Source organism: Rousettus aegyptiacus, unplaced genomic scaffold (assembly GCF_014176215.1).
Source record: "Rousettus aegyptiacus isolate mRouAeg1 unplaced genomic scaffold, mRouAeg1.p scaffold_m13_p_2, whole genome shotgun sequence".
NCBI classification, from domain to species: Eukaryota; Metazoa; Chordata; class Mammalia; order Chiroptera; family Pteropodidae; genus Rousettus; species Rousettus aegyptiacus.
In genome coordinates, this window is record NW_023416295.1 from 136,797,310 (window position 1) to 136,814,008 (window position 16,699).

The window sequence follows — 16,699 nt, forward strand, 5'->3', positions numbered from 1 at the left end:
AATGCATATGTAGCTTTTCAGAGTGTGGCAACCATCATGAACGATGACTTCTAGAAATAAAGTATGTGGTGTGGCAGTTGGTAAATATGATAAGAGGGGATAGGCATTATTTTCTACCAATGGATTGTTTTCTTATTTTTCCTTTGGAAAATGTCCTTATTTGCTTTATTGACAGGTGATAAATTTATCTAAAATAGCTCCATAACAAATTGTGGTATAGCTACAATGAAAGGAAACTTGAAATAAAATGTTTCATTTTATTGACAATTTATAGGATGTTAGAAATAAAATGGGTGGTGAGGATGATTAGTTCTAATATTCTTATTTCACATAGAAAAAATGGAATCTGAAATAAGGGATGTAACTTGCTCAAGATCACAGAACTGATGCGAAATTGTCCTGTGGGTAAGTCATTATTCCAGTCTGTGAGACCAGGGAGGGCTTTCCAAAGATAGTGACATCCTGTAGTTAGCCCTCAACCTCTTAGCCCACCTGTGCTCCTCATTGGCTCTATCACTCTGAACTGATTGCTTATGCAGTTAGATTTCTTTTCATGTGCCCATATTTTACCTCCCTCAGACTAGAAGTTCATTATTGTCCCGTGTAAAGCATTAACACAATGAACACTGTAGGTTCTCAAACATGTTTCTATTTTTTCGTGTCATCCATCTGATTTTCTGATTAGTGTTCTGTTTCAAAAATAAAATCAGGCTAAATTAAATGGACACAAATAGAAATCTAGGCTATGCTCACTGAACCTATCATAATGAGAACATCGGGGCAGGGCTGGTTTCTTGAAACATTTGAGTAGGCTTTGTTTCCTAGAGGCCCTGACAAATATTCCAAGAGACAATGGGAAGTTTCATCCCATCTAATCTATTCTTATCACCACCAGAGATGTGAAGTTGAATAAATGTCTTGGTTTATTAAATTTGAGGACTGAATTTCTAGCATTGACTAAGCTTCCTATTAAAACACTAGGCTTTAAGAATCTGTAACAATTCTACAAATAGATATCCAAGAAGTTCTTTACAACAATGTTATATTTTTGATCATGTACTGGCAAGCAGCACAATGGCCAGGGGTGTTAACAAATTTGAAGTAGAATGTAATGATATACTGGTTATCTTTAGAGAAACAATCATAGGCTCACTGACTGATCAAATCCAAAATCTACCATCATAATTCCCTATAGTAGGTAGCATGTAATTTAAGAAACAGCCTGACTGGTAAAGTACAACCAAATGAAGAAAGTCCGCACATTTGATAACACACAGAAAATTGTGTCAGTGCCTGGACTTCTGTTTGAAGCAGAACCGACAGACCTTAAGTGAACAGGTTTCTGTTAACTCTGATGTTCATTCTTAATTAATGCGGAGACTATAACTAGTGGAAAAAAGAGAAACTTTGAGGTGGCAGACCATCACGAGTTTGAATCCAGAACCTATGGCTTAGCAGCTGTGGAATTTGTGGCAGATAACTAAAATTATATTAGCCACAGTTTATCTGTAAATAAAAATATTAGCTATTATCTACTGAGTGCCTGTCTATTTGTGCCAGCATTCATCTACCTTCTTTATGTGTATTAACCTATTTAACTCCCAATCTATGGAAAAGGCTATAATTATCTCCACTGTACTGAGCAGGGGCAAGCTTAAGTAACTTGCCTAAGAATACAAACCTAGTAAGTGGCAGAGCTGGGAGGCAGTAAATAGGTAGCGAATATTGTTAAAAACATGTGTTAGGATATTGAAGAATAAGTAGGACCCTAGTTTATAAATGGCCTACGAACTCAGAAGCAATGCTTATTGCAACACTGTTGACTGGAAATGTGAAGAATGCACAGCAGCATTTTCTGGTAAAACAGAAGAAATGCCAGAAGGACACATGTGGCAATGGTTCCTAAAGGTGCAACACACTACATGTAGGACAGATGCCTTATAGAGACAAAAATTGGCACTATTGAGTAGAAAGTCAAGTGAGTGTTAAAACAATACCATTTATGAGTGTTGAGAAATAAGAGCTGTTGTTAGCAGGAGCTAGGGAAAATCTCCTGGAGAGATGGGAAGACGTGAAATAAACAGTGATGGACAGAGAGAAAGGAGAAAGTTTTAATCTAATAGGTGAAATACCACTATAAAGAGCAATGTCAGAAATGAGATGTTTGAAAAACTATATGAGTCCTGGCTGACTAAAGCAGAACACGAAGCTAGTGGAACACTAGAAGTAGCACAAAAATATCCCCCTAATAATCTACCTTATGGTGCTCATTTACTCAGTTCTTCAAGGAGACTTCTTACAAAACTGCTACAGTAGAAACTGGTCTTGCTCTGGCTGAAAAGGGCAGCACACTTGAGTGGAAACAGCAAAAACAAACAAACAAAAAATTTCAAAGTGTTCCTCAATAGATGACTATGTTTATTATTTTTGTCAGTGGCTTCCTGTAGTCACTAGTCACTAAAATTCTGAAACCATATCATGCATATTTACAGGTACAAATGTTTTATCTAAATTTAAGTCCTGTAATATACCTCTAAGATGTATATTTTTGAAAATATTGATAGAAAACTGAAGGGAGAACAAAAACTTCAGATAAGTGGGAACTAATTAGCTGGGAAAAACTTTTTTCTTGTTTCTTTTCTTTTAGAAGTGAATTAGTGTCAGTGTTCAACTTCATTTATTAAAAATTAATAGAAATTATTTAATAATTATGATATTAGTTATATCAAGTATATTACTAGAAATAGAAGTAATGATAATTAACTAATGAGTATTAACAGAAAATAAAATTGAATTAAATATTAATTAAAATTTAAAGAATATTAATTTGAAGGAGCATAAAATTATTTACCTACACAAGGAACAGTTTTTTTAAGGTCTGAGTTGGAAGTGTCTCCCAGAGAGAGTGTGAATCAGATGGAAAAAAAGGTTGAGGTTTAATTAGGGAAGTCCTTGGATAATGGTTTCAGACACTCTGGTTTTATCCCATTGCTCAGGAAAAGATTCCTTAAAATACCTTAGCACAGTGAGGAAAGTGATATTTAAGAGGCCAAGTGTTGCCACCGTTTATAAGATAGACTGGAAAGGGCATATGAGGTGACCTGTACAGATTCATTGAGATAATTAGGCATGAGACAGTGACAGTTTAGCCAAGATGCGATTTAAGGTTAAGACAGTCTGATGCATGTAGAAGAAAAATTAAGACTGCCTTTGTGATTGACCAGATAGAAGAGAATTTCAAGAGGACTTAGGTAATAAGCATGAAAGAGGCACCATCACAAAATAAGGAATTTGAAGCAGGGAGTGTGAACTCATTGGAGGGATAAAAAGAATATGTTTATGTGGAAGATTTAGATAAATACCAAGACACAGATTAAGTTATAAGTAGCTATGGAAAGGCAATGTTAGAGGAGGCGCCCTCAGCCCACATTATGTGTTTGTAAAGGCGCTCTCAGCACAAAATAAGATGGCAACAATCTTCTTCCTCATGGCACTCAGTGAAGAAATGTCCATTGAACATACATTATTTTTGACCCCCTTTAGGTAATTTACATATAGATCCTAACACAAATATCTGTAACATTTTTAATATAAAAAGCAAGAATATGGAATTTCAAAGGTAAGCCCACGTAAAACATTTTCCTTTTTATATTCACATATTTTTTTCTGAACTGAAATAAAATATCCCACATATAACCAATCATTTTTCTTTGCTGAGCAACAGATTTATTGTTCATTTACTAAAAAAACATATTTAGCACAAAGATAAGTTATGTAGAAAGATAAAGCATACCAGTTTTCAGATTTTCACTGATTTTTGAAAAAAGACATTTCTCAACTTGTAGAACTATATAAACACAGACATAAAAAACACCAACATTACATTTTTTAAAAAATTGGCAAGCACGCTTGGCTTTAATAAAAATAAAATTAAACTGGTAACTTTGGAAACACAGCATTCTGTGAAATATGTACATTTTTCTTCAAGGAAAATCTATATGTTGATTCTAAATCACATTTATCTACAGGAGTAATATAAAGGCAATGAATATTTAAACCCAGTTGTGTCATGGTAATAAACACTAACTACAGGCATTAGGTCAGGAAAGAACTGAGCTCTTCAGGTAAACAGGCATTCTCATTTAAGACTGATTGAATGTTAACTCTTAGTGCAAGCAGAATAATCTTATTGATTGGATTAACAATGGTAAAGTTAGGATCGATGAAATTTTCACCTGCCTTGGGTTGCTATTACTATCACTATCTTAAAATTTTTGAGTCTAACTTTTCATTATATGTAAATATGATTAATTTTTTTTCCTGTTTACATAATAGCCCTTAAAACGGTAAGAACTTATAAAGGTAGAAGAGTAAAGAAAACAGTAACTAACATACCAATATGTGGAAGAGAGAGATAAATGAATAAAATAATTTAACAACTAGCATTTATTATTGTTTATCTATTATTCATATCAGAGATTTACAAAGACAGAGGTGGACACAAGTACCAAACCCTATGTTCAAATCTATGCAGGGAGATAATAAGTCCTATCTACGTGATAATAGAATAAAATTTCCAAGGTAAAACAATATTGCAGGTGCAATCATAATGTGTGCCAAAATGCTGAGACAATCTGGTGTCATCAAAACAGTCTCTAAAGGGAAAATATATACGTGATTATGCTTGAAGCGAGGTGTAGGATTTGGCACAGAAATTCTAAGCAGGAGAATAACATATGGTAACTTCGGTGGAAATGGGCAAGTTGTTTTGGAACCGGAAATAACTCAGAGAAGATCTAAAAGGGGCAATAGGCAGGGTGGGCAAGTTAATAGAGAGGCTTGAATGAGGCTGAAGCATCAGAGTCAGATTCAGTATTTAATAAGGAGCCACTGTACATTTTTAATCACGAAAGTAGCTTCAAAAATATTCAGATGTTGTATCTCCATTATGTTAAATGATCTCTTAAGTTTAATAAAAATTTGATCTAACTCATGTTTCCATGCATAGGATTGACCTTTCACTCTGGAGGCATCATGATTGACATGATATGGTTTATAAATTTATAAGATGAAAAGATAGATTTTAAAAACCTATCTGATAATCTAACAATTTCACTTTTTAATAAATTGACATAAAAGGCATTTATAGTTGACTATGCTGAAAATGATGAAAAAGATGGTTCCCAAAAATTTATTCACAAATGATCAAATAAATAAATGTACATGGTGCTATGGGCTGAATTATTTTACTGCCCCCAAATTCATATGTTGAAGCTTTAACCCCCAATGTGACACTTGTTGAGGATGAGCCTTTGGTTGTAATTAGGTTTAGATGGAGTCACAAGGGTGAGGCCTTCATGATGGCATCAGTGCCTTTATAAGACACCAGAGAGCTTCCTCTCTCTATTTCTACCATGTGAGGACATAGAGAGAAGGTGGCCATTGCAAAACAGGAAGAGTGCCCTTTCCAGGGAGCTGAATCCTTGACCTTGAACTTCTCAGCCTCAAGAGCTCTGAGAAAAAAATTCCTGTTTAAGCCACATAGTCTATGGAATTTTGTTATTGTAGCTTGAGCTGACTGTTACATACAGTGCCATTATAAATCATCTCATACATGTCACTGATCCTCTCCATGTCTTCCCAATTTTTTCTTGGCTTTCCCTTACAAGAGTGGCAGGCAAGGGCAGCATAAACTCATGTTTACTGAATTTTAGTTAGCTTCTGTAAGATGCTCTACATATGTTACCTAATTTAATCCTAGTAAGAATATATGACACCATGATCTATGGGAAATAGTTCAAGACAATTTTATTGAAAAAAAGTGATAGAAAATGTGCACATTTTATAATCCACAATTAGAAGTCTTCTAAATAGTATACATATATAACTAATTTATATCTGGTAACCACAGTGGACAATGAAAATAAAACACTCCTTGATAACTTTTATTAAGTATAATCAATAATTTATTTGTCTTTTATTGTCACAATTACCACAATTACCTAGCTACATGACCAATGTCACTACATATCACAGGAAGATTGTCCACCTACACTTTACTGAGACAAAGACAATGGCCACGTATATGTTCAATGTACAATGGGATGTTAAACAGAAGTGGTTATTTTTATGTATAAGACAAGATGTGGCACATGATTTATTAACAAGTTTGATATAATAGGCATTATGCCAAGTACAGAAATGTTTTGGCATTGGGTTGTTATTAAAGTAGAAAATAAGAAAACTAGAGAAATAAATCCAGATCTTAACGTACAATAGATACATCAAAATAGGAAATTAATTGGCTCCTTAGTATTTGTGTTCATCTTTTTGTTTTGTTTTCTTTTTATATATATATATATATATAAATGAGTAATATGAATATATCACAAGTTAAAGAAAGACCTCAGCCAAAAAGAAGGTACCGGTATATGAAAAACAAATGAAAAATTACCAGATATTTTTTGCTTACAAAAAATTCAAACTATAGAGTCAGAAAATATATATAAAAATGCCACATTGAACGAGGCAATCATACTCTACCCAAACTGGTAGCACCCTCTTAACATCAGTTGCGTTCCATTCATTCGGTCATACAGTGGTGACTGACAAAAAGGCATTATGAACTCGTGTGCCATCAGGAGACTTGGCCCCGTGGGTCATCAGTTCTTGGATTGTCATCCAGTTGTCCAAAATTTTCTTGTTTCTTTTTTTCATCATCTTTTTGTGGCTCAGTTCAATGATGTTGAGCTCCTTCTTGCCCTCGCTGCCGCTCTGAGGACTCTCCTTGAGACACTCTAACCGGCTCCGCATCATGAACTCTCGGCGCCGACGCTGCTCTTTGGCCCGAACCAGGTGCTGCTTTCTCTCCTCTTTGCTCCAGTAGCGCCCCATTTTCATCTCGCTCATGGTGTCATCGTCTGTCGTCATGCCGCTCCGTTCCTCCTTAATCTTTAAGGCACGTTCCTTCAGAATCCGGTCTCGCACTGGTCTCTTTGTTATGTAGCGGGTCCCATCGCTCCTAATTTTCACCTTCCATTCCATCTTGGGCTCTGAACACTTCTGAGACTCCTTGCACATGCTCACCAAACTGAGCTGACTCTGAGCATATTCTACAGCAGATTTCTGTTGAATTAACTGCATGTAGCTTTGATAATGCCGGGCATGTGCTGGGATGTTTGCGTATCTATATGAGGAGCTGTGGTAAGGAGAGAGGTAAGGGATGTGTTCGCTGCCTGTCTTCTCTTGATCAGAAAGCTTGTTGCTTTCTGAAATCTTCTCCTTGCCTTCGATGCCACAACCTTGGTCAGTGATTTTGGCTTTGGGGGAGGGCGACTCTTTACCACTGTGTCCAGAAGAGGGCTGACTGGCTGCAATTGTGCTTCTCAGGTTTTTCTTATTGGTGAGGTTGATCATTCTTGGAAGGGAACTGTCAGGTGAACGATCCACAGTGAGTGGAGTGCTTCTGCAGCTTTCGGCTGTGTTGTAAGCACTCGAACTGTCCTTGTCTGACTTTTCTGGGTGTTCGATGATGTCATCTAGTTTTCCCCTTTGCATATCAATGCTGGTGTTATAATTTCGGAATCCTCCCTCATGTAATGCCCAGATGTCTCCATACTGGTCTGTCACTTTCTGGAGCCTGTGAGCCTGCATGATACTCTGGCATTCGAGTTCGATGTTTCTTAGTTCTTCATTAAGCAACTGTAGCTCATGCTCCACCCCATCTTGTCCCCCCTGATTGCATTCTATTGTGCTGCTCGAGTAATACAGGTCATACTCTCCATGGTTTCGAATCTTGCATTTGAGCTCCAAGAGCTGCCGGAATCGTTCACACTCCTCATCTTGGTTGCCAGTGCAGTCTGAGTCAATGTATTCACCGGACATGAAGCTCTCGTTGCACTGAAGTTCCACACTCCCTAGAGTGTCGTGGCTCTTCCCCAGGTCTCTCTTGCTCTTCAAAGGTGTGTTGTTGGGATCCTCGGCTGCATTCTCCTGCTCTGAGCTCTCGTCATTCCGCAAACTTTCATCTGTGCGCCCCACTCCACTGTCCTTCTCATGGTTGTTGGATGAAGATGTGGCCGTGTCTGTTGTGCCTTCTTCTTCTTCTTGTTTTTTCGGCTAAGAAAGTAATGTTGAGGAAACAAAGAAAACCGGGTGTTGAAAAATTTGCTGGAAAAAAAAATGCTTTTTGACAAAAGTACAGTTCCTAGAAAGATGCTCCAATTTTAGTATCCATAACAATTTTAGAAATAAAGGCAATTAGCTCAAGGCAGCTTTTTATGTAATGAAATAAAGAAAACAAAAACTGCATGAATATAGCTATGATACTCGGGGATAAATAAAACAGAATGTATTTAAATAAGTTATTCTTATTTTAAGGCTTTATCTTACTTGGAAAACTCTGGCATGAAGATGTGTAAATGAGGTGACTTTATGAGTTTCTAAGATGAATAAGCATGTCTAAAGGGTCCTAGCCATATGGAAGCTTGGAGTTCAGAAGTCACATCACCCTATCACTATTATTTTTTTCTGAACTTTAAGTTCAGAGGAAACTTTATTGCTCTAGTAATACATTGATTATGGTAGACCAAACATCACAAAATTTCAGCAATAGGTTAGTATTGGAGCCTAGGTCCTTTTATTTATAGATGAGGAAGCTTAATCTCAGATGGATTTAGGTTATTAGTGACAGAGAGAGGTTTAGAAGGCCTTTGTCATCTCACAGTGTCAGGATTTCTTATATGTCCAGGATGCCATATTCTTGCATACATATGCTTTGACCTCAGTGCATCTCCAAATCACATGATTGAAAAGCAACGATAATGTCTCAGGACTCATATGGGTACTTAAAAAGATTTTTCTACTTTTAACCTTCAAAGGTGAGTTTTATTCTGCCAAGAGTAAAATAACAGTTCCCTTGAAAATCTGAGCAGCACTGATTGCCACAGATAGGCATAATATCAAAAATATATTTTGCCATATATATGTAAATATATGTGTCAATGTCACTCCCCAGTAATTTTTGGCTTTCAAGCAGAATGATTAACTGTTGCTGCCCTAAGGAGATGCATATCTAGTGTTTTCTCTGTGAATAGGGTAAAGTTACTTTTTCTCCCACCACTCCCACACATGGCAGTGTCTGGATGTGTTTTCCTTATGTTTAAGTTTTTTTCTCTTGCAGGAGTAATTATATACTTCAATATAATTGAGCCTGTTTTAAAGAAGAACATGATGGGTGATAAAACATATTCTAGAACAGGTTTGAAAGGGTCTCTCCACATAATTGTTATTTTTTCCCCATAAGTAATGACAGAACTATATGTAACAAATTGGAAATGAGAGAATATGGCCATGTATTATGCTATTCTTGGAGTCTATCTTTCCCTAAAATATTTTTCCTCGCTTGTTGAAAACATACTGAGATTGATTTAAAATATCTTATTGATAAAAATAGTTATAAATTAGTAATAGTAACTAAAAATGGAAAGCTTGTTCCATCTGTATGTCCCTTGCTATAAGCTGATGATACCAAATGTGGTGACATCTGCACATTGTGCTATAAAACCCCCAGAGGATATAACTGATATCGAACATTTGAGTTTCTGTACCACATTATTTACATTTATAGTTTTCTCATATCTAATGATAAGCTGAAAAAACACAAGAAGTTTACTATCTTTTTAAAAATTTTATGTGCAGTATAGACTAATTATGCTGTGGGAGATGTTACACAATGTGTCAACAGTAGCCATAAGACCAAAGATGGTATGTAAAGTGAAACTGTCATATGGTTATTAATGTTAGTTTTTAAATCTGGATCTGCATTTTTAATTGAATTGCCCTTTCTTTTGTCACTGGTTTAGGAACATATCTGAAAATAAAAAGTTTTTCTATTCTCAAACCTAGAATTCCTGGTTTCTAATGTAATGCTATTCTATCATTTATCATTTCCCTATGGAATTATTATAGTGACAGACGATGTTTTTACCAAGACATTTCTAATGTAGTATTATTGTTTATAAGGGCAAAGGACTTTTAAAGGTTTCTGTATTTCTCATCATTTTTTAGTCTCATGGTGAAGAAAAATTTCCACACGATGAAAATTTAACCTCAAGATCATCTAGTGTTACCTCAAAAGACCTAGCATTTGTATTATGTCTGATGAGTAGGCAGCATTTGACACCATATCACTTCACCTGGGCAGGATTTCTCCCTTCTTTCTTTATTCCAACATCCTCCTGTCAATTCTGTATCAGGTCACATTTTGTATTTAAGAAAGAAAAAGCATGCAGCAAGGGCTCTCTCGCTTGTAACCAGCAGCTGCCACCCGAAAATATCTTTATTTGTGGCCAGTGTTGAAGTCATACATAAAAATTTCAATCTGTCCGATACTGAAAAGCCTTCACTATAGTAGCAGTGTCACTGCTGAGCATGAACTACTGTTGATGAAGTGGCCAATGAGCCTCCATGATCAGCACAGAGTATATAGCACACGTGGCTATGTTGACACTGTAGTTTGCATTTTAATGATTTATTTAATATATAGACATGTGCATATACACACATATCTCTGTTATGGGATGCTAGCATGTCAATATATTTCATCATTCAGCTTGGTAAAGTGATAGGATGTTTGTGTTTCATGTTCCTAAGCTGAATTGTCAGAGCTTTTTTAAAAAAATTATCTTTTAGGATATGTTAAGGATTAATGTTGAGAATAGGATGATAATTAAACAAATCAGAAAACCGACAGCAGAAGTGTTAATAAAATTATATAAGGCAGATGAAAGTCATGAATCTGACATAAAAATTTATGATATATTGATCTGTTTTTATCTAGTAGGAAAGCAACAACAAAAATAAAGACCGTTTGCCACAAATCACACTGTGATCTTTTACTAGTTATACATTAATTAAAAGCAGGAACTTTGCTCATTTTTCTTTGTATTCTCAGAACCAAGTGTGGTGATTGGAACACAGTAGGAGCTCAGAATTTTTTGTTGAATGAATATGTGTCCCTAAGGCAAAATCATGTGAATAATTTCAAACAGGACTGCTTCTATTTAATGTTATAAAGGTGTAATCATAATACCAAAAACACAGATAAGATTGATGGCTTACATCATGTCATCATCTTCCTTTAGCTGCTTAAATATTCAAAGATGCACATTAATCTCAAAGTATAATTTTACTGTCTTGGGGGAGGTTACCTCCAAAGAGATAGTTTGTCTCCCACTAGCATACTGAGAAGCAACATGCATTTTTACTATTAAACTTCGGAATTAGGTTGACAGTATCTGGGTCAGCATTTGAATACCACACTACTCTATCAACAGTGGTCCCTAAGCTTCTCAAACTAGAAATGTTCTTAATAGAAAAAATTGTATTTATTCCCTCTGCTTCATTTGAGATGATCATTTGCTCTCAGAAATTACCATTACATGGATGGTTGATCAAACTCTTTGATTTTGTTTTTTACTCCATTTCTGGTTACACATTAAAAAAAAAAGAACTAGCAACATTTCAAATGATGTAGTTCAAATTGTTGGCCCTACCTGCTCCACCTCATTGGCAGTGCGCTGCATTGCTTCATTATGCTGTTCTTCCAACATCTCTAAGTTTAAGTCCTCTAAGAATTCATTCCTTTCATCTTCCAGCCAGCCTTCATCCAGCTGCAAAAGAATACATTAGTACATTATTTTAGGTTAGTGAGAACTCATGCTAAAATAGGGGAAACTTAAATGGCGATGCCTGACCGGTTCCTTTTATCATAATGATTCTCTTTAGAATACTGGCCTCTGATAGTTTACTTCTCAGAAGGAAGAAAAGGTGATTAAAAAAAAAATGGACTCATGCCTTTTATCCTTTCCTGAAACAGAGCTACATATTTTCTCTCATAACTGAGTAGATCTCACAGCATAGAACATTACCGTCTTTCAAAATGTATAAAAAGCATACTGCATAATCCACAGCTGTCACGCTCATTACCTCCAACAGTCCCCATGTTAAAGAAATGCAGTGGTACTAATAGGGCCATGAGCTGATTGGGCTTTTCCCTTAACAATGACCCCCAGTGTGACTACACATAAAGTACTGCTCCCTGCCCCGTCCTGCTTTTTTAATTTTTAGGAGCATGGCTTTCAAGTTAACAAGATGGCTGTTTGCCACAAATGCAAACATTTATTTTATCTGGAAAAAAAAGTTCTAAGTTATTCTTCTCAAAACAAAAACAAAAACAAAGAAGTGATGTTATACCATGTCTATTTTGATTCATTTTCCAGGTCCAATTCCAAAGAAAAATACCTTAAATGTTGCATGTAAGGGCAGTGGAACGGCGTGGAGCATGCAGGGTTTTGTTTGTGGGTGCTGAATGCAAGTATTCTTGTGAGAATCTTACACAAATTAAACTGAACAAATCCCTTTGGCTTCTAAATACAAAGTGAAGTGGGGAGCTGGTGGTTGCTAATATGATGAATGTTGACAGCCAATACAGATAATTTTTCTCAAAGTGGATTTTGGTGCTGGATTACATGAATTAGCTGTCTAAGCTGATTAAATTAACTGAATTATTGTCAGATCTCTGCTTCATTCTGTGTTACAAAGAAACAGCAGCTTTCTAGGGAGCCGAAATTGATAATAGTTTGAGGTGTTTCACCACTAAGTAAATGGGCAAAATAACCTTTTGAAGACAAGTGATCTCTAAAATTTAAAAACAAAACAAATCTGAGAGAAGGACATTAAATGGCACCAGAAGCAGCATTAGAATATATGTATCACGTACACTAACATGAAGGCAATCATAGGTTTCTTGATATTTATTAAAAGTTATCTAGAACTAAAATTACCTCAAATTTCACTGGGGCCAGAAGCATGGACACATTTATTCATTCTCATTTATCTTAATGTAGTCTTAATAACTAGATCAAGTTCCACCCCACTGACCTTGATATGCAGATGAACTATGAAAATTAAGCTGACTAAAAATTTAAATTCAGTCCAATTTATAATTGTCTAAGTTTTACTTTCTTTAATCCCTTTTAAATTTCATGAAGCTGCAAACTCCAGACTCTGAAAGAAATTATTTAACGCTAGCAATGTTTGCTTTTTATAAGCACACCGAGGTATTTTTCTTAAATTGGGTCAAAATATTTGCTAACACTGATATAATGAATGATGAAACCAAGTCTTTTGAAATTTCAGTGAAGGAGTGGAGAAGATAACGAGATCACAGGGTAAGAATTAATGGTCTCCTGCAACTCTTTTCTTATTAACTAGCCCTGTAGATCCTTGATTTACCATGTGTAGTCAGTATATGCCTACTTTGATTAGGCTTTCCTCTAGGCTGGAAGTATACACAACACAATAAGTGAGGAGAGATTCTTCTTGCTCACTTCCTTTCCCTGTCCCTCTCCTCCTAGAAGTACATTGATGGCAGTCTGAATCTAGCTCTGCGACAGAGACAAAACTCTCCCTTGAGCTGAGCTGCATGAAAGGATGACTGTCATTATGATACAGGGGGATCTGTCTGCATGGTAGTGGATCACACACTGGCATTTCAGAGAAAGAAACAACTACACTGCCTCAAAACTAGTGGCTACAAGTTTTTTTATGAGAGCCCTGTCTGCCCTCATGTCCCAAGGGGAAGCAGAGAGAATGGCAATATCGTTAATGGTCTGAGGAAGAAAATGGGCAGAAAATGAAAGAAAGTTGACAGGGGATGAAAAAAATGAGTTATTTAAAAATATTGCACAGTTGCACAGTACTGCCCCCAGCAACTCTGTAGATCATTTCCAAGAATGTAGAGAGGATTTGAGACATTTAAAAAATATGACTAGAAAAAGCACACACAAAAAAGCACACCTTCTACATTTTCCCTGAACAAAACACACATGCACGAAAAAATGGAATAATGAGATATATTGAAATTGATGAAAATATATAGGTGATATAAAGACAAGGGTTATTGTTTTGCTTTGGCTTCTTTTTTTTTTTCTTTTTCTTTTTTTGGTCTTTTTATGCTACTTTATAGCAGGCACTGCTTAAATTACATTTTTAAAGTATGGTGTTAAAATGAATTTTCTTTCCTTATTTTCCTACAAATCTTATTTTCTAAAGGTAATTAGCTCTATTCCAGTGTGATGAAGGCTAAGAGGACTTCAGGATCAAGGGACTAATGCAGACCCTGATTTTGACAGACAGGACAGTATTCTACAGAGTCAGATTGTCATTGACCTTTTATCAACCATGGAAAGGAAGTCTTGTTTGAAAATTCATCCTCCAACACTGATTCTTTTGGGTCAGTAGTGTAGCAATATATTTAAAAATGTCACTGGTTCTACCAAGCGTATGTATTCCATCTAAGATTAACAGATCTGGTCGTATGTCATTAATTTCCATTCTTTCCTTAGCCCATTATACCTGCTATGTGGGAAGGAAATGTTTTAATTCTAAATTAATGAAGTTCTCTAGCAGTTACCTGGAAAGAGGAGGGAAACTACATTATAACATCAAAATATCTTTTCTACAACTACTGAATTCTCTTCCATTTGCCATGAATTTCACTAATATGTATTTAGCCTCATTATTCTGTTCTTTTTCAAGAAAATGGGATCAGTAGGATGAACTGGTTTGTGAAATTTGCAGGTAATTAGTGCAATTTCATATGTATTTTTAAAATTCACTCCCAAATAGGCAGTCCAGCCAGTTGTACAGGCTCCTCTCCCCACTCCGAGGACCTCAGGTGTGTAACTTTACTCTGCCCTGGGCTACGGCAGACTTTATGGGAATCATTTAGAATGGTCCAGGGTGTAAAGAAAATATATGCGGAAAGGGTGATCTTTTACAACCACTGCATTCGAGTCAGGATTCAGTCTGACACTGAAATACACTTACTCAATGAAATTTATAGATGGTATATAGTTACTGAGTCTAAAAAATATCAGATCAATAACCTAGGAGACAAATGTTGATATAACGAATTTCACTCAAACTACTGACAGATGGAAAGAATGGTGACAACGTAATGTCCTTTCTGCACTGTGATGGCGTATAAAAGGGTATGAAAGGAAGTATCAACAGTACTTCGCTTCCGCCATCTCCTCCCCTTGACTTTCACGACATCTCCCTCTGTAAAAATATTAAAAAATTCCTTTAGAAGCTTTTTGTTTTTGGTGGGACAGATGTTTTTGTCATACTAAACTTGGAAAAGATTCGTAAGCTACACATAGAACTACACCATGCTATGTAAGCCACTTTATTTGATACAGTTATTCGGAAAAGATTTAAGTTGATAGCTAGATCTATTAATGTTTTTCTCTCATTAGAGATTCTTTCAAGATACCTTAAGATGCCAATTAAGAATTTTTAGATAGAAACCTAAAGCAAGGATCCACACAGAATTAAAAATCATGTAAAGTTAGCCATTTTTTAGTTATGAATTCATTTAAATAACTGATAAGAGAAAGGAGAGAATAATGATTCAAATTTTTTTTTTTTTTTTTTTAAAGAAGATACTTAGTTGTCATTCTGTGGAGGAATATAAAGGAGCCTTTAACTTATAATTGTTTTGATCAGGTTGGTAACTTGGGAAAGATAATTCAATTATATTTTGAATACTTGGTTTTACAAATATCCATGGTACTGATTTGATATAGAATAGCAGATAATGAATATAAAGTTCAATTTCAAGATGTTTGATCTCTGTTCTGACCTGAATCTCTGGCCTTGCAACAAGCAGCACGATTCTCTTGCACTCATCACTAGAGAGTAATGCTACTGCTTCTTCTCGATTCTGGACATCCTCTCCATTTATCTAGAAAACAAATGAAAGTGGCACATTAGTTTCCATTTCCACAATGCTGCACACAATAAATGGCAAATATCAGCTCATTTATGGTAAATGTATGGACAATGAAGCTCACACAATGGGCTCATCTTCAGCCCCTCAGTGGTAAGTGCCTTCACTCAATTACGCGCTTACTGTAAGAGCCATATCGATCCCTGAAGGATGGCGGACATCAGAGGAAGCAGTTATGTTCATAAATGTCCAACCTGCGCCCTGGCAACATACATCTAGCAACACAATTAACCAGCCCCTGACAGGTGACGTTCATCTTTCTCCGCTCAGAGTAATGGAAGTGTCACTCTGAGATAATAGTGCTGGGGGAAGCAGTGTGGCAATACCACAACTGAAATCCGTCATCCTGCATGCTTGCTGTGAGCCAATTAGAGAGCTACAGTATTATCTCTCGCCAGGCAATGCTCCCGGGACACTGCTGATTGCATTTTCATTTAATCATTTCATATCTGTGTGTGGATCTGACTCAGTTGAACCAAATCACTCTTAGGATATCTTTCAGTGCTTAAGTAATTAAAAGAAGAAATACTTTATCAGTAACATCCTCATTCAATACTCCAGTTCCTTTCCAAGATATATCTTTATGCTAAAACAACAAAACTTTAATGTAATATTTTAAGGCTCATCTTTTAAGTGGATTTAAAATTAAAAAAAAATAACAAAGTAGGATTGATTAGCTTTTATTAAGAATGCTTAGTCAAAGAAACCAAGCCTGAGTAAACTTTTGCTTAAAAAGAAAAGACTCCAGTAGCATTCAAACCATATCTTTCTTCCTTTTTCTAAGTTGTACAGAGAAAATAAGGTTTCTAAAATTTGTATTTTAAATTACATTTTCACGTTTAA

The 16,699-nt window shown here is 35.8% G+C and overlaps 1 protein-coding gene across 2 annotated transcripts in view; it reads right to left on the reverse strand.

Annotated features, from left to right (window-relative positions):
* Positions 1 to 5,950: 5,950 nt before the first annotated feature.
* The window catches only part of PDZRN4 (PDZ domain containing ring finger 4), a 320,925-nt gene continuing 310,176 nt past the window's right edge, over positions 5,951 to 16,699 (reverse strand). For both annotated transcript variants that reach the window (XM_036236611.1, XM_036236612.1), the window contains 3 exons: positions 15,710 to 15,811; positions 11,556 to 11,672; positions 5,951 to 8,118 (listed from right to left, as the gene is read on the reverse strand). In XM_036236611.1, the coding sequence (XP_036092504.1) occupies positions 6,592 to 8,118; positions 11,556 to 11,672; positions 15,710 to 15,811 (1,746 nt within the window). In that variant the 3' untranslated portion in view covers positions 5,951 to 6,591. The remainder of the gene's footprint in view (positions 8,119 to 11,555; positions 11,673 to 15,709; positions 15,812 to 16,699) is intronic.